General features: G+C 43.7%; 1 protein-coding gene across 1 annotated transcript in view; it reads right to left on the bottom strand.

The window, feature by feature from the left end:
- The window catches only part of LOC126175142 (uncharacterized), a 163,917-nt gene that overhangs the window by 121,113 nt on the left and 21,643 nt on the right, over window positions 1–21,161 (bottom strand). Inside the window, exon 4 of the mRNA XM_049921702.1 lies at window positions 1,453–1,685. Coding sequence (XP_049777659.1) covers window positions 1,453–1,685 — 233 coding nt within the window. The remainder of the gene's footprint in view (window positions 1–1,452; window positions 1,686–21,161) is intronic.

The following is a 21,161-nucleotide window of genomic DNA, read 5'->3' as shown; positions in this document are numbered from 1 at the left end:
TGATTTCAGTGCTAAGTTTTGTACTTCATTGACTAAACTGATCTGGATTTGGACTACCTTGAGATTACAACATGACACTATATCACATATACTGAAACTCCACGAAAACAGTCATCAAAAACGTGCAAGTTGTAAGGAATCATGGTGCCCATTATTTAAAAATCTGGAGCTATTAACAGTTGTCTCACAGCACATCTACAAGACAATAATTTTTTATATGGTGAATAGGAATTATTATGGAAAATCCTTTATGTCCTTCATATAATATAGTAAAAAAAGATTATTTTCTGCTCCCTGGTCATTGATTAAAACTGTATGCTCAGACTCCCAAGTATACGGGAATGCAAAACTTCAACAAGCTAGAAGATAAGAACATTCTGAACACAAAGTAAAATCTACCAAAAATGAAGGTACATGGTACTGCGATACAGAAATGTTATTACTCAGTGCGAGATTTCATGAAGGGCAAACTCATCGTTTAAGCAGGACGTCACTGATTGTTAGACTCCTTATGCAAATTTAACTGTTCATTCTCGGGCAAAAATTACTAACTTTAGAATATTGCTCCCTCTCATTAGCTATAATTTTATTTTATTAAATTAGATTACTAATTTGTGACATATCTCCAACATCATCCAATCTTTAATGACTAAGTTGTGGAATCAACCCACCCCGATAGTCGAGCAAATTAAAATGCCCACTTCCAGGACACAGGGAGGCATGTCAGCCCCAGACTGAATGTGCCTCACAAATCAACAAGGGGGCCGGGAGGGGGGGCAATGTGCCAGGCAACCTGCATGTGGTTTTCCCACATTCCACTAGGTGAATACCAGGCTGGTTCCCATGTCCCGCTTCAGATACATGATGCACAAACACTTCAAAATATGATGTCACATTTGACCACTTGATTACACTACATACAGATGAAATGAGTACAAGGATTTTTGTCTGCACATGGGAACTACCAGTAGCTCTAAAATGTTTTTGGACATGGGGATGGTGACACCATCATAATAGTAGTCTATACACAGGTATGGTTGGTTCACCACGAAACTGGAGAAGTACCATACCAATCCTGGCATGGAAGCAGCTGGATTAAGGTTAAAACCAGGAAGGAAAGATATTCTCAGAAGAATAAATCACTATTCACAATTCTTTAAAGGGAAAGCTATTTGAAAAAAAAACTATTTTTGGAAAACAACAGCATTTCTGAGCATTAAATAATGTTGTATATGGTTGGGAAGAGAGCAGGTAAGATGGAACTCAGTCACCTGAGTGTTACATTGAACTAGAATTGAAAAGAGACTACATGATCAAAGCAAACTGACACTACAATGTGTGACTGAAGTGCTGAGCTGAGTGAATGAGTATGGACAAGTAGCCAACCTAACAGACATGGCAGGGGACGGCTACAACGACAGTACAAATTATGTGTACAACAACAAAACATACTGCTCTTCCTCTTGCTGCTTCTTTAACTTCTTGGCAGCCTTTTCAACAGGCAAAAGATCATCCTCACTCTCTTCCTCTTCTTCACCCTCTTCATTGCTTTCATCCTCAGCTGCAGCAGAGTCGTCATCCTCAGATTCTGGTACATCACTTCCAGCACCATAATCGTCATCTGTCTCTGTGTACTCATCATCGTCACTGCCACTAACTCCGTCGATATCATTTAAGCTTTCCACCTGAAACAAGAAACCACAAACTGTCTAGAGAAAATTGCAGGGCAACTGTGATACTATGATTTGTAAATTAAGAAGAACCATCACTTTACACAAAATGCAAGAATGTTAGTTAAATATAAACATGTGACTAGTCTCTCAAATTAATAGGAATTTATCTGTCCTAACAATAATAATTTCACATATTTACGAACTTTGTACCTTTGGATGCGGCAAGAAACTCCACATAACATCTTTGTACAAAAGCTTTCATTTTTGATTAGTCAACACACAACATTTACACAATATGGCAGTGGTGCCTACAACAAAACTCACGAGACGTGTGTGGCTCTTGCTTCAATGTAGTGCAGCTCTTGAAATCAAGTACATAAAAAAATAAATTAAGTATAAAAATAATAAACATTTAAAATTTAAAAAATTAAAAATGATACACACTTATGTAATACAAATGAAAGTTCTTATTCAAACTGACAACCTTCTTGTCAGTTTTGACATTGTGTGCCGTGCTGGCCTCGTAACAACCCAAATCGAGGTGCGGCAGTCAATAGCCAGTCACATTCATAGCTACTAACGTGAAAACATTTCTACATGAAGTAACACTGTTTAAGTAAACTTGTGATTATTGCTGGTGTCATAACAGCTACAATATTGTCTACGAAGAATAAAAACAAAAAAGAGAACTGAGTGCTTAATGAAGAGTGGAAGGAGCAATTCGTTTTTGAAGGGAGGAATTGAAAACCAATGTCTCTCTTGTTTTAAATGACATTTTCACAATACAAAGACAGTAATCTTACATGTCATCATGACACTAACTTACCAGGAAAGGAGAAAGGCTTTCCTGTTTGTCCTCTGTTTAGAAAAACTAAGTTGCCACCTTTTTTTTTTAACAAAGAAAGGAACTTCAGATGAAGAGTGGGGTTATGACCACATTTACCAAGGAAGCAGATTTAACAACTGAATTTGGCTGTGTATTGGCTTCCAATATCACAAAATCAAAGAAATCTTACATAGTTTGCAAAGAACAACACTGCACAAGTTGTTTCTATTTTAGACCCCAAAAAGAAGCACTATAAAAATTATTTAACTGAACAGATAAAAAATCTACTCACCAAGCAGTGGCAGAACACACACATAAAAGACTGTTGTGATTGGCAAGCATTCGGAGACAGTGGCTCCTTCTTCAGGCTGAAGGGTTGAAGAGGAAGGAAGAAGGGTGAAGGAATATGACTGGAGAGGTCTAGGAAAAGGTTTTGTGGAGGGAGCAGCTTCGGAGCACACCATTGGTGACTCAGTATTATCCGGGTCTGGAATGTGTTGATCAGCTACTTTGACAGGGCCATGGCTTCCTAAAATCATGACCTGAAATGAGATCCATTCTGTCTGAAATTTTGCCCACCATACATAGAATAGCTTTCCACTGCCCTCCCAATCTCTGCAATATTCTTGTCAGATCCTATGCTCCTGCACCCATCTCCCTACCCTATGGCTCCTACCCCTGTATCTGTCCCTGCTGCAAGACTTGCCCTATGCAACCTCCTACCACCACCTACAATAGCCCCGTAACTGGCAAAACATATACTATCAAAGGGAGAGCCACTTGCGAAACGACACGACATATACCAGCTATTATGCACTGTTCAGCCTTCTACATTGGCATGACTACCAGAAAAGTATCAATTAGGATGAATGGGCATAGGCGGAGGGTATATACCGGCCACTGCAATATCCTGTTGCATGACATTTGTGACCTTGGGGGCTGTTTCACCACACGCGCCATCTTGATTCTTCCCCCAGACGCCAGTTTCTCAGAATTCCACAGGTGGGAATTAGCACTACAACATGTCCATGGTTCTCCCCACCCACCTGATCTTAATTTACGTTAACTTCTTCCGTCTCAGCTTTTCTGCAGTGTAACTACTCTTTGCTTCACTCTTTTTTAGTTTTCTACATCTTTCATTGTCTTTCCTGTCTATTTTGCACTGCCCCCTCCCACCTCTGTTACGTACAATGCACTTAGCTTTTCACTCTTATTAACTCATGCATGATGTTTAAGCAGTAATATCTGTCTAAATATTACCCTGTCTTCCACCTTTAAGCTCTCAAGTTTCCAAATCTCATCCAATGCAGTCCCCTATCAGTCTTTCCTTCTCACCCCGTATGGCAAGTCTCTCCTGACTCACGGTTCTGGGTGATGTTCCTGAAATCTACCCCTTTTCCTAGACCTCTCCAGTCCTTTTCCTTCACCCTTCTTCCTTCCCCTTTGACCCCTCTGCCTGAAGAAGGAGCCACTGGCTCTGGAAGCTTGCCAATCACAACAGTCTTTTATGTGTGTGCTCTGCCGCCGCTTGGTGAGTAGATTTTTTTATCTGTCCAATTAAATAATTCTGTCAGTAATTGATTGTTTTCGTTGTCACACTACAAAAATTGGTTAACAAAATGCCTGTTTCTAAACATAAAATAGAGATGTGAATTTCTACAATTAGTGGTGACACTGAAAGTAACCTATAAAAATATATATACAAGGTGAGTTCAAAAAGAAACAAAACTTTTCCTGTCTCAGCTTTATTGCTTACTGTACAACATTTTAAGCATTTTCCCCTTCAGAATAGTCCCCTCTACTGACAATGCACCATCCCCATTGTAATGGGTCTGGGAGATGTGTTATTTTCTACTGGATTTGTCAATACCAAATTTAATGTGGGAAGTTGTTAATGTTTTCTTATATTTTTGTCAGAATATTTTTTTAATTGTAATTTGCCTTATTTTTATGTTAATTTACTTATATTTTTGAGAGTGACAGCGTATTAATTACTATTAGTAGATGTGATGAAGAATATCAAAGAGACTGATTACAAGTGGAAGGTTGTGTATTGTGTAAAATGTCTTTGACGCTGGAGTCGTCTTTGACTGTAGTCAGTCGGTAGTGAACATTTTGTGTGTGGTGACGGTAGAACAACGTGCAGGTCGCCGTCATAATAATTTGCTAGTGAACAGGGAAACATGAATTATGTTACTACTTTTTTTATATAAACTTTAAGAAGAAACCACATTCGAAGAAATGGTATTTGAAGCCCCAAAAATGAGGCAAGCGCATTGAACCTGGTCATTTCTGCAGCCAACGAAACTGCATTGTGGAATCATACTTCCACTAGATGACTGAAGCCAAGACAAATATCATCTTGTAAACATCTCATGGAAAAGGTACTGTCACGAAATATGCCAAATTTAAGTAAATATAAATAGAGAGCATATTTCACCATCATTTCTTCCAGTTTTGGAATGCCTCCTGGAACACATTTAGTGTGATGGCATGCAGATATCTCGTCGAACTCTATGGTTTGGAAATGACATCCTTGCAATGTGTTTTTCAGTTTGGATAAAAGTCTGCTGGTGCTAGGTCTGGAGAATATGGTGGATGGGGCCGAATGGGAATGTGATGTTTTGCTGAATAGCTGCAGACAAGGAGTGACGCATGAGCTGGTGCATTGTCATAATGCAACATCTAACTCTTGCTTTCCCACAGTTCAGGCCTCTCCCTGCACACAGAATCTCTCATGCGCACCAGGATTCCCTAGTAGACTTCCTTGTTTACCATCTGGCCACATGGCACAAATTCATGACAGATAATCACATAGTCAAAAAACACAACTAACATCACCTTTATCTTTGACTGACTGACACATGCCTTTTTTGGACAAGGTGACCCTTTGCCCAACCACTATGATCACTCCATCTTCGTTTCAGCATCATAGCCATACACCTACATCTCATTGCCTGTTAGGATGTTCTTAAGAAATTTTTCACTGTCATTAACAGCGGCAAGCAGTTCGTCGCAATTTCAACACGGGTCCCTTTTTAAACTTCAGCCAACAAACGCGGTATGAATTTTGTCTCGCCAGTGTAAAAAGCTACAGTCAGAGGGTAGTGCTCAATTCGGGGGCAAGTCAGGGCCACTTCATCCCTACAGAGTGAGAGGCCAGAGAAATGTCACAGCCGGATAGCCGACATCACCTGTCACTGCCAGCCACTCCTCGTGCAAGGATCTGCAACTCACTGGTGAAATAACACCTTGCAGGGGAATGGCACAATGTGTCATGTTGTGTTCCCTGCAGCGTTCTTGTTGGCAGTTGGTCACAGACTACATGAACCATTTTCTCTACTGGGTACATGTGTTGCCACATTTGTAGGGCACTAAGGGAATCAGTGCAGATGAGAAACTATTTGTTTTGAAGTCTCCTTATCTGTTCCAGTGTCGTAAGGATCACATGGAGCTCTGCAGAAAATAACAGTATGGTCACCACGAAGGCAAATGCTGAAGACATAGTTGGGGAATATTGCTGAACAGCCAAAGGAGTCTCCTTGTTTGGATCAATCAGTGCATACAACTTTAAAACCATGATGCCTATCTAAAATGTTAAAAAAACGAGACAGGGACATAAAATCTGAAGTACAATCTTTCTTAAAATCTGTCAAGTTTAAAGTAATTCAGAGCCTTTGTAGGACCCAAGGTGGAGATCTGTTCCAACCATGGTTTAGAAAAAAAAAAATCAGTCATACTCATTGTGGCATTTGAGAGATACAGAGGCGAGCAGGTGTGCCGGGACTTACCCCAGCTCACTGCTAGTAGCGCCACGTCACCATAACGCATCAGTGCATAGCACACAAGTATTGCACCATAATTTAAGAATGAAATGAAAAGTTAAAGTTGTTTTTCCAAACTATGTCAGCATTTGCTTTAGTGTATTAATGTTTGAACTGTCAAATCTCAGATTGATCAGATGGATATCTTTCCCTAAATAGATCGTTTTAAGAAAAAAATAAATGGCATTAAATAATAACACTAGGAACCCAAAAATTGGTTAGAATGTGCAAATGTTATGTCAAAATTAGCTGTTACAAGTTTCAGCTTGATTAGAGCAATATTCTGGTCAGAATCCACATTTTTAAGAAAAGTTGAAGGCATGAAAATTTGTATGAAGCTTCAGTTCCAACATAAAAATAGTAACTACATGACCCCATAAGCTACCTCTAATAGTTTTCGAGTAATTTACTGAAAACTAAATTTGGAACAAAAATGTCCTTACTTGTAGTAGATTAGTATCTTGTTATATTAATGCTAGAAAGTTCCGATTACAGCACATGATGAAAAATATTAGATAATCGAACTATAACAAATTTCAAGACCTGGATGTAAATAGTGACAAATATGATGTCTCAAAGTTGTGGTTCAGAGGTCATGTTCTACCGTCAGTTCCGTTCGAAAAATTCTAGATGGCATAGTTAAAATGCAGGTGAGCTAAAAGTTTTTCTGTGATTTTAACCAACTTAGCTACAGTCATATAAAAGTTACAAAGATTCTAAATTGATTCATGACATTGTTATAAAACACTGTGTGTCTGGGAAAGCAGCCGTTTAGAGGCTACTACTGTAGGCATAGAGCGGATAACAGCGGATGTTCGCTTGGCCATCCGTACTGTGCCCGTATATAAATACGGCCCAAGAGGCAACACTTCACTTCACTTCGCACCCAACTACTGTACGATCCCCATCAGTCAAATGCCGGAGTACGCACTGCCTCAGATGATGTCACAGACAGGCCGTTACTAAATGTATATTTTCAGTAATAACACAAAGTGAACTCGCGAGGACTGTACATTGTCCTGGGTCGTTTAGATTTGTGAAAAGACTTCACTTTGCACCCAGCTACCGTACAGTCCCTGTCAGTCAAACGCCAGAGTATGCGCTGCCTCAGAGGACGTCACAGTCAGGCTGCAACTAAACGCATATCTTCAGTAATAATCAGAATTGAACTCGTGAGGACTGTACACCATCCTGGATCACTTATATTTCACGGAAGTAACTGTTAGTGTGCTGCTTGTAATGATAACAAATCTGCATGGCAAGTGGTGAAATTATTTTCCACTTTTGTGGTGATCAATTATTTCAATTATCAGAAGAAAGGGTGAAAGACAATTTAATGGAAACTTACCATACAGGTCGTCTCTGAACTGCTCATAGTGCTGTTTAGGATAGAGACATTATTTATTATTATTCTTATCATCAAGAATATTACTATGTTGTGCATGTGAAAGTTGATCTAATATATCTATCAATTAAAACTCAAAATCTTCATTCATAATCATAGTTCCAGACCCCACTGAGTAAACAGGGAATGGGTACATTTCTTTCAGTGGGCTGGACAAAAATGTAGACTTGCAGACTGGAAACTATGGTCAGTATGTCCTCCATCACTTTCTGGCTGACCAAAAATAGTTTCCAGGCTCCTGTAAAAGACTGTGAACAATATCCTAATATTTCCTGTTACTATTATTATTATTATTATTATTATTATTATTATTAACACATTGACCCACATCATCTCTAAAAAGGCAGTCCTTCATGTGAATGCCATAAGCCCTCACTGCTTAGTGTTGAGTGCGAAAAAGCCTTTCCATTGGTGGCCAAGAACAGTATGTTACAGTATGGACAGTGTTTTATAGGCCTGAAATGAAGCAGCGACTCTCTAGCCACAGAGCAAAGGCTCAGAATGGTGTTAGTTCTAAAGACCCCAGTGGCCAGTGTAAAGGGACATCATCCTCTAGCGTTGCTTTTCCTCAACAGTAGTAGTCGATATCAGTCAAATTTTTCGAATTTTGGACAAGTCAGTATTATCTCAGCTGTTTTTCTTGATAATTTTATATAAATTTACAGACAATATGTTATATTTCAAGCTAAAATTTATGAAAAGAAATTACTTTATTTTCGTTGTTACAATCGATATGTACTAGTTCTGAATGCACAGTTAAAATTGTGTTTTTTTTTAACATTCAAAATTACCAAATATGTGGCACACTTAAGATTTCTATTACTAATTACGCAATCTAGTACTGTTTATTATGTTTATTCCTGGATTCATTTATGAAACAATAATAGAAATAATAGAAATTCAGTTGTCAAGAAAAAAAGTAAACCCTTTCGAATATTGTTATTACCGCAGAGTGAAGTAGTAATAAGCATGTCTCTGATGTGATAAGATGTATTTTTGTATTTTGGATGAACGATGTAATTTTGGCTTTGTTAATGTGAAAATTCAAAAGATAGTATGATATAGTAAAATGTGAGGCAATGAATTATCATAAAAAATTCTACAATGACATTCTTCAAAATTATTTAGATCAACTGAAGCATGAGAACCTAAAATGTGAGAATTTCAGCTTCAAGAATCAGATCCAACAGTGCACGAAAAGATAAGTAAAAATTTTATTGTAAATCTTACTACTCCTGAATCTTCTGAAAAGACTTTATCATAGTGGACAATAGCAACAACAAAGAAGGGAGGGGTGGATTACACCAACTAAATCCCTTCATTGTGCACCATGTCCAATGTCTAAATAAGAGGGTCATGCACACCCATACATCATAAACTCATAATCAAACTGAGATCGCATTAAAGCCCTGTAAAACTGGAGCAGACAATAACTGCTCAGTTGTGTGTGGTCCTTCCTGGGTTTCAAATATGGAATTATAGCTGCTCCTTGACACAAGTTGGGAAAATGACCTGACACCCAAATGAAGTTAAAGAAGGTGACGAAACTGACTGTTGCACCCTGTGAGGTGCTATAACATACTATAATGGGCCCTATCATGACCAGGTGACATGTCACAAGCTGTAGATAATATAGAATCCAGCTACCACATGGAGAAGGGGCAGTTGTATTTTTCATCAGTGGTGGAACCGAAGTCCCAATTGCTCCTCTCAGTAGAGACTCTGCAGTGCCAGATAGATGAATCCTGACTGGCAGAAACCTCCATAATTTGGGCAACGTCTCGCAGTTTGGTCTGGAGACAGATTGCCTGCCCCCATTACAGCAGTCATAGGGCATCTCCCTCTGCTATCAGAAATCCTCCTGATGGTCTCCCTCACGAATGTACTCTTAATGGAATGGTTAATGGTGGACAGTAACTGTTACCATGATCTCTTTTTGTTCTTTCTAATAATTTGGCAACATTTTGCCCCAACTACCCAAAAGGCTGCGAGGTTCTCTACAGTTGGCTGTTACTTGAACCTACGTAGTGACACCAGCCCGATTCTCACTGCAGAGCAGTATTTGCCATTCCACCAAGTGACAGGCTATCTTTCCAGCTGGCCTGAAGGATGCAGGATTAATACTTATGTGGCACAGTGGATTATTTGGGTAAAATGACCCGCCCATTCCTGAACTCTGCGACAGTGTTAAAATGCAGCATGTCAGCTGTAAAGCATCCAGTCTGTCCTACGGTACACCCATTGCAGCGGCTTTCTTTCACACACTACTCGGGCTGGCAGGTGAATCCACATCGGGGGAGAGATTACTTGGGTGCAAGTCACCGACCACTTCCCACCAAGTGGTGTGTGCAAGGGCTGGAGAACATAATGACAGATCAGTAGCAGGGAATGACTCTGTGACAGCACTGAAGCGTATGCTCCACCCTTACTGAGCAAAACTGCACATGAGAACATAGTAAGGCTCTGAAGTGGTCTACCCCTGGGACAGGTGGTTACAGAGCCTCAAAGTACACTGTGTGCGTTAAAACCACCACAGAGAATAAAGATGTGGGGGAGCTGAGTAAGGATGTAATGGAGGGCCTCTTTGTCTACCAGCCCATGTGGGGGAAGGTAGACTGAACAGATTGTCAACTGATGCCACACTTGCACTATTACAGCCACTGCTTGTAGGGTGGATGTGAAGGAGAGAAGCCTGGAGTGGTAGGCACTCTTATGTGGAGAACACAGCTTGACAGCTCAAGGGTGTCAGAGGATTAAAAATGTGTTGTTGAAAATAACATTAGTTTACCCTTAGCTAACAGACATAGTTTCGCCGCATGTGTCTTGAGCGAATTCCAAGCTTCACTGAAGTATGGAAGCCATCTTAAGAGTGAGGTTCTCCTCTGGCTTTCCCCATCGTTCCTCTGTGGAGGGGTGGTTACTTGGAGGACTCACTGGTTCCTCAGGCTAACATCAGCATCCACACCATCAACAGAATGGTCATTGTCTGTTCCGTCAGACAGGAACAAGGTCGCACAGTCCGATGGCTTTAGACTTGATCATTTTGGCATGTCGATTTTAATGCCAAGCTCGGGTTTGGGGGATGGTGCCAAGGGCCTTTTAATAGAAACATTTCGCTGGATCTAGTAGACAGTCTGTCGTGAGGATCTGCTATCATTTCCGACAGTAGTTTCAGCAAATGATAGTATTTCTGCAATATGAAGGCTTAGTTGTAAGACCAGTGGTGCAGGTTTGCAGGCTAATGTGCTCTGCTCAGCTGTCAAAGTCTGGGTGCCAATACTAGTCTTCTGTCCACACTGCTTCAATACTGAGGCAAACGATTTCATGAAGGTGGGTGGCTGTGAGGCCTTAAACACCTTACCTGCATCAGAATAGGAGATGCATCAGCTGACTTTGATCTCCTGTATTTTCTTCACTTCCACAAAAACGGGAAATTCCTTGTTCCAAACTGGACGGTCCTGGGAGTTACTAACACGCACGGGTGGGCCAGTACATTGAATATCAGGTTCGCGGTCAACGGAGGTGCATCTTCCACGTGTAGCCTGATTGTTACAGTCCATGGGGCTGTGACCGAAGTGCTGACACTTAAAGCACCACAATGGATTATATACGTAGGGTCTAACTTGTTTCAAAAATCTTGCTGCAATATACTCACACAACTTCAATAGATTTAATGTCAGCATGAAAGACGCTGACTTCTGGAGCTTACCAGCAACTATCTTCATGAAATTCTGTACATGTTCTGTGAAATTCTGTGACACATTCACTTTCCCATTCCTGCTGGAGTTCTTTGGTATCTACACTCATGCTCATAAATTAAGGATGATGCTGATACATGGTGAAACAACACTCTGGTGGCCGGTTTGTGGGTTTAAACCACCTCGGGGTATGACCATGCAGTGCATTTGACCTGCGGTTGTCACAAGGTGGCGGTGGCAGCAGTCCACATATGCAGAGGTGTGTTGGTGCATGTCAGAGTACGGTGCAGCGAGTAAGTGTGCAGACTTTTCAGATGTGCTAATGGTGACTGTGTGTTGAAAATGGTTCAAAGAACACATATTGATGACGTTATGAGGGGTAGAATACTAGGGCGACTGGAGGCTGGTCAAACACAGCAGGTTGTAGTACGGGCCCTCCGTGTGTCACAAAGTGTGATCTCAAGACTACGGCAACAATTCCAGCAGACAGGAAATGTGTCCAGGCACTACAGTACAGGACGTCCACAGTGTACAACACCACAAGAAAACCGATATCTCACCATCAGTGCCCGCAGACGACCACGGAGTACTGCAGACAGCCTTGCCCAGGACCTTACCGCAGCCAGTGGAACAGTTGTCTCGAGACACACAGTTTACAGACGACTGAACAGGCATGGTTTATTCGCCCAGAGACCTGCAGGGTGCATTCCACTGACCCCTGGTCACAGGAGAGCCCATAAAGTCTGGTGTCAAGAACACAGTACATGGTCATTGGAATAGTGGTCCCAGGTTATATTCACAGACAAGTTCAGGTATAGTCTGAACAGTGATTCTCGCCGGGTTTTCATCTGGTGTGAACCAGGAACCAGATACCAACTCCTTAATGTCCTTGAAAGGGACCTGTATGGAGGTCATGGTTTGATGGTGTGGGGTGGGGTGGGATTATGATTGGTGCACATACACCCCTGCATGTCTTTGAGAGACGAAATGTAACAGGTCAGGTATATCGGGACATCGTTTTGCACCAGTATGTCCACCTTTTCAGGGTGCAGTGGGTCCCACCTTCCTCCTGATGGATGATAACGCACAGCCCCACCGAGCTGCCATCGTGGAGGAGTACCTTGAAACAGAAGATATCAGGCGAATGGAGTGGCCTGCCTGTTCTCCAGACCTAAAACCCATCGAGCACGTCTTGGATGCTCTCAGTCGACGTATCGCTGCACATCTTCAAACCCCTATGACACTTCAGGAGCTCCAACAGGCACTGGTGCAAGAATGGGAGGCTATACTCCAGCAGCTGCTCGACCACCTGATTCAGAGTATGCCAACCCATTGTGCTGCCTGTGTATGTGTGCATGGTGATCATATCCCACGTTGATGTCGGGGTACATGTGCAGGAAACAGTGATGTTTTGTAGCACTTGTGTTTCGGGATGGTTTTCTCAACTTATCACCAATACCGTGGACTTCTAGATCTGTGTTGTGTGTGTTCCCTACGTGCCTATGCTATTAGGGCCAGTTTTGTGTAGTGCCGCATTGTGTGGCACCACATTCTGCAATTATCCTTAATTTATGAGCATGAGTGTAGAGCCATATTGTCACGGCACACCACAACTCTTTTACAACAATTTAGCCCAATGAACAGCTCACTGTCGACAGCATATTCTCCAAGTAGTTTAACATCTAACAACCTGTTCACTCAGGTAGCTCACAGTGCCTTGATCATGAGTTTACCACTGTGCAGCCTACTGATAGGTTTTACTTATCCTGCACAGGCGTCTAGAGCTTTGTGGATGTAGAAAGGCGGCAATTTCTAATGGGAACCTTCCACATTTAGCAACAATAAATACATTATGTATTACACAAGCGCCTCAGGTGGACTAGTCAAATGAGATCTTTCTGGAGGTTGGGTGCTAATACTGCCCAATGGAGCACCTAAACCACTTTGAATAGAAGAAAGGAATTTAGACCTCATGGTGTTCCCACAGGCAGCTAAGGAAGTAAATGTCCACCCAGACAGAGCCCCATTTGCCTGCATATATCTTATACAACTGAGGTGCAACAGGTTCACTAGTCCTCAGCTCAGAAAACCCATGTCCACTATGCCTGCCTGAACCCAGTAAACAAAAGCTGAGCTCCCTGATGCGATCACCATTTAGAATGACTCAGGAAGCACACGTTACGTTATCAAAAATACAAGACAAACAATGGAAAATCCAGGATGGAATGTAACAATATTAGAGAAGGAAAGTTGCTATTCGCCATATAGCGGAGACGCTGAGTCGCGATAGGCACAACAAAAAGATTCACACAATTATAAGTTTCGGTCATTAAGGCCTGCACACATGCATGTGCGCACACGCGGACACACACACACACACACACACACACACACACACACACACACACACACACACACAACTTGCACACATGTCTGCAGTCTCAGACAACTGAAACCACTGTGGTTTCCGTTGTCTGACACTGCAGACGTGTGCAAGTTGCGTTTTCGGTGTGTGTGTGTGTGTGTGTGTGTGTGTGTGTGTGTGTGTGTATTGCTGACAAAGGCCTTAATGGTCGAAATCTATAATTGTGTGAATCTTTTTGTTGTGCCTCTCATGACTTAGTATCTCCACTATATGGCGAGGAGCAACTTTCTTTATCGAAAATACCACAAATGCAGCATTTAATATCCCTTTCATTAATATTAGGACTAGGATAGATTGCTACTCACCATAAACATTACACACTGAGTTGCAGATAGGCACAACAAAAAGACTGATACACATTTAGCTTTCAGCCAAAGTCTTCCTCAGAAAAGAACACACACACACACACACACACACACACACACACACACACACACACACAAGCACTCCTCATGACTTCCGCAATCTCTGACAGCTCAGACCAGAATGTAACTGTCATAGTGAATGAAAGCAGCCATCTGGGATAGGGCAAGAAAATGAAGGGAAAGGATAGTACAGTACGGATGAGTGGAGAAAAAGAGTGCTGTCTGGCGGAGCATGCGGGGATTAGATGGAGCCATGACAAGACTGTTGGGCACAGCATTGGAAGGCTGTGAGGCAGAGAGGGGAGGGTAACCAGGAACGGAAAGGAGAAGTAGGAAAGAGAAAATATGTGCGGCTCACAATGAGTGTGGGGAGAAGGGGGAGGGGGGGGGAGTGTTAATGAGGGAGGAGGTGATAAGCAGAGGAGTTGGAAACTGCTTGTGTAGGGTGTGGGCATAATAGGTTACCTGAGTGATTTTTTTTTTTTGGGTCAATAGTGCCCAGTCACAAACGTTAGTGCACTAAGAGCATAGAAAAACGCAAGAGGACGACACCAGAAAGCACTTACAGAGACGCAGATAAACAAAACAAAAGAGTTAGATCTCTTTGGACAAGTCCGTCAATGTAATAAAACTAAGGATACGAGCAGCTGCTAGAGCGTCATCAGCTAAAAGTTCCTGTAAGGTAGATGGCAGACACAGGACAACACGAGAGTGAATAAAACGGGGACATGAAAATAAAACCACAGGGGCACTGCGGGGCGGGATCACCAGACAACAGGTAGCGGTGGCTAAATCAGCAATGCCCAATCCGCAACCTGGCCAAAATGACCTCCTCTCACCGAGGAGGGCGTGAGGTCATCCAAGCCGTTGGGATCGGTTTGATGGCCCTAAGCTTATTTCCATGGAGAGAGGACCAAGCCTCATGCCACAATGATGAAACATGCAGACAAAGAACCCCAGTAACATCAGTTGATGGGACACAAAAGGAAGCTGTCTGAGGCAGGAGGACAGCAGCCTTGGCCGCAGCATCAGCAGCATCGTTCCCAGGCACACCAACGTGACCAGGAATCCACAAAAAAAAGGACACGAGCGCCAGTATCAGCTAACGACTAAAGGGACCGTTGAATTCGTTGCACAAGAGGGTGGTCCGAATATGGGTCACGGAGACGGGGAATGGCGCTCAAAAAATCAGAGCAGACGGCATAGGGAGAATGACGATGGCGGCGGATATACTGAACAGCCTGATAGAGAGCAAAAAGCTCAACTGTAAAGCTTGGACACTGGTCAAGGAGCCGGTACTGAAAGATATCATCCCCAACGACAAAGGCACATCCGACACTAGCAGTAGTCTTGAAGCCATCTGTGTAAATAAAGACGTTATTAGCGAGCCTTGAACGAAGTTGGACAAACCTCAAGCGGTATGTCAAATCCGCGGTCCTCTCCTTTGGGAGCAAGCTGAGATGGGGCGATAACTGGAAGGAAGGTGTTTGTCCTTTTCTGGTTTGGGTATGGGAACGACAATTGCTTCACGCCAGTGTGTGGGAACATGACCTTCAGTCCAGGTACGATTATAGGTGCGAAGAAGAAAGCCTTTACCTGCAGGAGAAAGGTTCTTCAGCATCTGAATATGGATACCATCGGGCCCTGCAGCAGAGGATCAGGACCGGGCGAGTGCACTTTCGAGTTCCCGCACGGTGAAGGTGGCATTGTAACTTTCATGATTCAAAGACTGGAAAGAAGGTGGCCGTGCCTCCTCAGTTTGTTTTTGGGGGAGGAAGGCAGGGTGTTAATGGGCAGAGCTCGAAATCTCCGCAAAAAAGCGGCCGAAGGCATTTCAGACATCCTCAGGATCCACAAGGACTCATTCGCTACAGTCAGGCCAGAAATTGGGGAGTGGACCTTGGTGCCAGATAGCCGACGCACACCATCCCAGACACCCGAAAAAGGAGTAAAACTGTTGAATGAGCTGGTGAAAGCCACCCAGCAAGCCTTTTTGCTTTCTTTGATAACACGACGACATTGTGCACGGAGTCGTTTGTAACTGATACAGTTCGAAATCTTAGGGTGGCGTTGGAAGGTGTGTAAAGCATGTCGCCGAGCACGAATACCGTCACTGCATGCTGTAGTCCACCAGGGGACTGGGACTCGACATGGAGAAGAGGAAGTACGAGGGATGGAATATTCAGCAGCCGTGAGAATAACGTCCGTGAGGTACGCGACCTGACTATCGCAGCTGGAGAAGTTTTGATCATGGAAGGTCGCCAGGGAGGTGAAAAGCCCCCAGTCGGCTTTGGAGATGCTCCAGCTAGTGGAACGTGTAGAAGGGGTGTGATGCAGGAGATGGATTATGCAGGGGAAATGGTCGCTCGAGTATGTGTCAGACAGAGCATATCACCCGAACCGACGTGCAAGTTGGATAGTGGATATTGAGAGGTCCAAGTGGGAATAGGTAGGCGTTACATCCGAAAGGAAGGTAGGTGCACGGGTATTTAAGCAGACTAGATTGAGGTGGTTGAAAAGGTCTGCCAACAGGGAGCCTCTCGGGCAGGATGCTGGAGAGCCCCAAAGGGGATGGTGCACATTAAAGTCTCCAATCAACAAAAATGGTGTAGGAAGCTGAGCAATCAACTGTATCATGTCTGCCCTAGTAAAGGCAGACGATGATGGAGTGTAAACAGTACAAATGGAAAATGTGAAAGTGGGGAGAGTAATTCGAACGGCAACTGCTTGCAGATCTGTGTGCAATGTGATTGGATCATAGTAGACATCATCCCGAACCAGCAACATGACCCCTCCATGAGCCGGAATACCTGCCACAGGGGGTAGGTCAAAATGGATGGAGGTAAAGTGTGCCAGGTCAATACGATTGCATGGGCGTAAATTCGTTTCTTGGAGACCTACGACAAGCGGGCAGTGCATTCGAAGGAGCAATTTTAGTTCCTCTCGGTTGGACCGAATGCCACGAATATTCCATTGAAGAAGTGCCATTACGAAAATGAAAAGGAACAGAAGAAACAAAAAAGCGTCACCTCGATGGCTGCTGAGGGCCTCACTTTGAGGGAGCACTGCTGCTGCAATCGATAGGTGGTGAGTCATGGTCCATCAACTCAGCAGTTGCGTCTGCCACCTTCATGAGCTGGTCAGGAGGGGCAGCTTCCTCCGCCGGTGAAAGGCCAGATGATCGGCTACCAGCAGTGCGGCCTGGCGAAACGGAAGACGGCCGGGGACGGCCACCACTGGGTGGCGCAGGAGAAGAAACACGCCTCGGCGGAGATGGAGAACTCTTATTTTCTATGAGCCTTCTTTGAAGAATTACGTTTTGTTGAAAGAACAGTTGATGGCTGTGAAGTTTGTGTATGCAAGAAATCTTCGCGTGTTGGTTCGTTTTTGAAGGTCCAAGCATCTGATTTAGAGGTCCTCGTCTTAGCAGTAGCAGATGATGATGTTTGAGCCTTAGGGTTGGTGGGAGGAAGAGGAGACGTTGATCGGGCGATCTTGGCACTGGCCAATCTGATGACCAAATCACTAAATGTTAGATCGCATGTCTGTGTAGCTACCTCTCTGGTAGGCCGAGGAGAGGCGAGAACGGTACTGTATTTGCCTGCCGGAAGCACAGTGGGCTTTCTGCTACTGAATAACTTGCGAGCAGCCGAGGTTGACACCTTCTCTTTCAGAACGAGATTTTCACTCTGCAGCGGTGTGTGCGCTGATATGAAACTTTCTGGCAGATTAAAACTGTGTGTCGGACCGAGACTTGAACTTGGGACCTTTGCCTTTTGCGGGCAAGTGCATGGCGTGAGTCGTGCTTGGGTAGCTCAGTTGGTAGAGCACTTGCCCGCGAAAGGCAAAGGTCCCGAGTTCGAGTCTCGGTCCGGCACACAGTTTTAATCTGCCAGGAAGTTTCACCTTCTCTTTCACTCGAATTTCCTATCTTTGTAGATTTTCCCATCTTTGTAGATGGGGCAGTCGCAAGAGGAGGCAGCATGGTCGCCCATACAGTTGATGCAACGAGGGGACGGAGGTGGACAGTCACCCTCATGGGCATCCCTGCCACAGGTAACGCATTTAGCTGCACTTGAACAAGACTGCCATGTATGGTTAAACCGCTGACATTGGTAACACCTTGTAGGGCTGGGTACATACGGCTGAACAGAAATGATCTCATAACCTACTTTAATTCGTGAAGGCAATTGCACATTGTCGAAAGTCAGGAATATGGTTCGGGTCGGTATGAGGTCCTTGTCGACCCTTTTCATGACCCGATGGACGGCCGTCACTCCCTGATCAGAGAGGAAAGACAGAATCCCCTCATCAGTTAGTTCGCCGAGTGACCTGGTATACACCACGCCACGCAACAAATTAAAGGTGCGGTGGGCCTCCACCTGTACAGGAAATGTGTGTAAGAGAGTGTCTCGAAGTAATTTTTGGGCCTGGAAGGCGCTTTCTGTCTCCAACAGCAAGGTACTGTTGCGCAACCGAGTATAAGATTTCACTGGTCCTGCAATCGCATGTACACCCTTATGAATGACAAAAGGGTTGACTGTTGAGAAATCGCGACCGTCAGATCTTGTGACAACAAGAAACTTCGGTGCTGGTGGTAGAATTTTCAGAACAGGAGTTATCTAGCTTTCGTTTTTGGGCAGAAGACAGGGAAGAAGAAGAAGAAGAAGAAGAAGAAGAAGAAAAATCCATTGCGGACGAATCCCCCATAATTGCCAGCATTTCTGATGGCGCGCTCCTTCCTTGTGGGGGCCCTCGCAGAGGGCACTCCCGCCTTAGGTGATGGTTCACACCTCAGATCACACCTCCCGAGAAACGGATGGAGGGACCAATTGGCACGTTCAGAAGGTAACACCTCAGGCAATCACCCCTCCCTGCGCCTGGCCTTTACCAGGGGGTATGTGCGTGCCTTACTTGTCTACCCAGGGTAGGGAATTACGTGTTACCCCGTCACCGGCTACGCGTGCGAATGCGTGAGTTGGCCTTCAGACACACACAGGGAGGAAAGAAGAGAGGAACGAGGGAGAGGGATAAAGAAAGAATCTCAAACGCAGAAGTGGAGAATAAGACACGGAAAAAAAGACAAGGAGAATAGGGCAAGGAGAATCAGGCAGAGATAGAAGTAAGGGCATGAAAGCAAGGAGAAGAGTGAACTTAAGGAAAGACCAACAGAGCAAGAAAGCATGAGGATGGAGAAAAACAAAGGAAACAGGATCCTGGAGTTTTCAACCGTCCGTCTCCGGATGAAGGCTCGATACATGACTCCCAAGAAGAGGGAGTGTGAAGGGGAGGAAGCGGGGGGAGAAGGATTAGGGATGAGGAGGGATGGGGAAGGGGGGGGTAGGGCAACCCGGAAAGGAAGGAGAACTGCACTAGCTCGGGGCCCTGTGCTCGCCACGCACGTATCCACAAAAGAGTTGTGGACCCCCTGCGGGGCGCCTGAGTGAAGCTGCGATAATTTTGTGAGTGGAGAATGTATTGTAACTGTAACTCCCATCAGTGCAGTTCAGAAAAGGTCGTGGTGGAGGGGAGAATCCATGGCCTGGGTTGTGAAGCAGACACTGAACTCAAGTGTTTTATGTTCAGCTGCATGCTGTGTCACAGGGTGGCCTACCATGCTCTTGGCTACAGTTAGGTGGTGGCCGTACATCCTGGTTGGTGTTTTTACGGCTTTAAGCTGGCATCACTGGGATGAGCTCTTATCAGATGATGTATCAACATTGTTTACTTATAACCTCAAAAATACATTTCAAGATGGCGAGTCCACTTGAAGTGCTCACATGAATTGAACAATTTTCTGTCATTCGTTTTTTTACTTGCTGAAGGCGAGAAACCAGTGAATATATACTGTAGAATGTCGTAAGTTTATGGTGAAGGTTGTATGAATTGTGCAAATTTTTACAAGTGGGTAGAGCAGTTCGAAAATGGTCGTGACTCAGTGACTGATAAACACCGTTCTGGCCGACCAGTTGCAGTTTGAACTCTCTCACTTGAAAGTCGAATTGATGACATTATTTTTGCCGATTGCCGTGATAATGTGAAAGTTAGTGCTGGTACAGTTCATAACATTATCTATAACAAGCTGAAGTACCACAAAACATGTGCAAGATGGGTCCCAAAGGAGTTGACATGGTACAGAAAGAAGCAAGTTTGAGAGTGTGTACAGAGCTAAAGCAACATTATGAAAGCTAAGATGAGCACTTCGTCAACAAAATTTTAACTTGTGGAGAAACCTGGGTTCACTATTATGAGCCATCAAAAAGACAAAGCATGGAGTGGAAGCACACCAGCTTACCTGCCAAGAAAGAATTCAAAATCCAAGCATCAGCAGGAAAAGTCAAGTTGATGGGGTTTTGGGATGATGAAGGCCCAGTTTTTTGTGATTATCTCGAAGAGCAGTATACAATGAACAGCCATTACTACTTTGGATTTGCTTTTAAACAAGGTGAAACCAGCCATGAGAGAGAGAGACATTGTGGATCTCAGAGGAGAGGTGTGACTCTCCACCAACACAACACACTTCCTCATATTGCTCCACTAACCCGTGAAACCATCGACAAAATGGGCTGGGAAGTACTGCCTCATCTCCCTTACAGTCCTGATTTCGCATCTAGTGATTTCCATTTGTTTGGTGCACTGAAGGATACGTTACGTGGGAAGAGGTTCCAGGACAACGAGGATGTAAAAAAGTTTGTGAGAAATTGGTTCAAACGTCAAGATAAAGCATTCTTTGCAGCTGGAATAAACAAGCTTGTAGCCAAGTGGATAAATGTTCAAGAGGATTATGTTGAAAAGTAGAAACAGTATTGTTTTGTAAAAATAAATGCTTGTTTTCCAGACCAATTTGTCTCTTTAATTGTGAATGATCCTCGTATTTTTTGTAATTCCACATACACCAACATACAACCTAGAGAAATGTCATAAATTTTATGATGTTGTAGAAAT

Source organism: Schistocerca cancellata, chromosome 3 (genome assembly GCF_023864275.1).
Source record: "Schistocerca cancellata isolate TAMUIC-IGC-003103 chromosome 3, iqSchCanc2.1, whole genome shotgun sequence".
Classification (NCBI taxonomy): Eukaryota; Metazoa; Arthropoda; class Insecta; order Orthoptera; family Acrididae; genus Schistocerca; species Schistocerca cancellata.
Note: the sequence above shows the minus strand (reverse complement) of the source record. Positions and strands in the feature narration are given on the sequence as shown.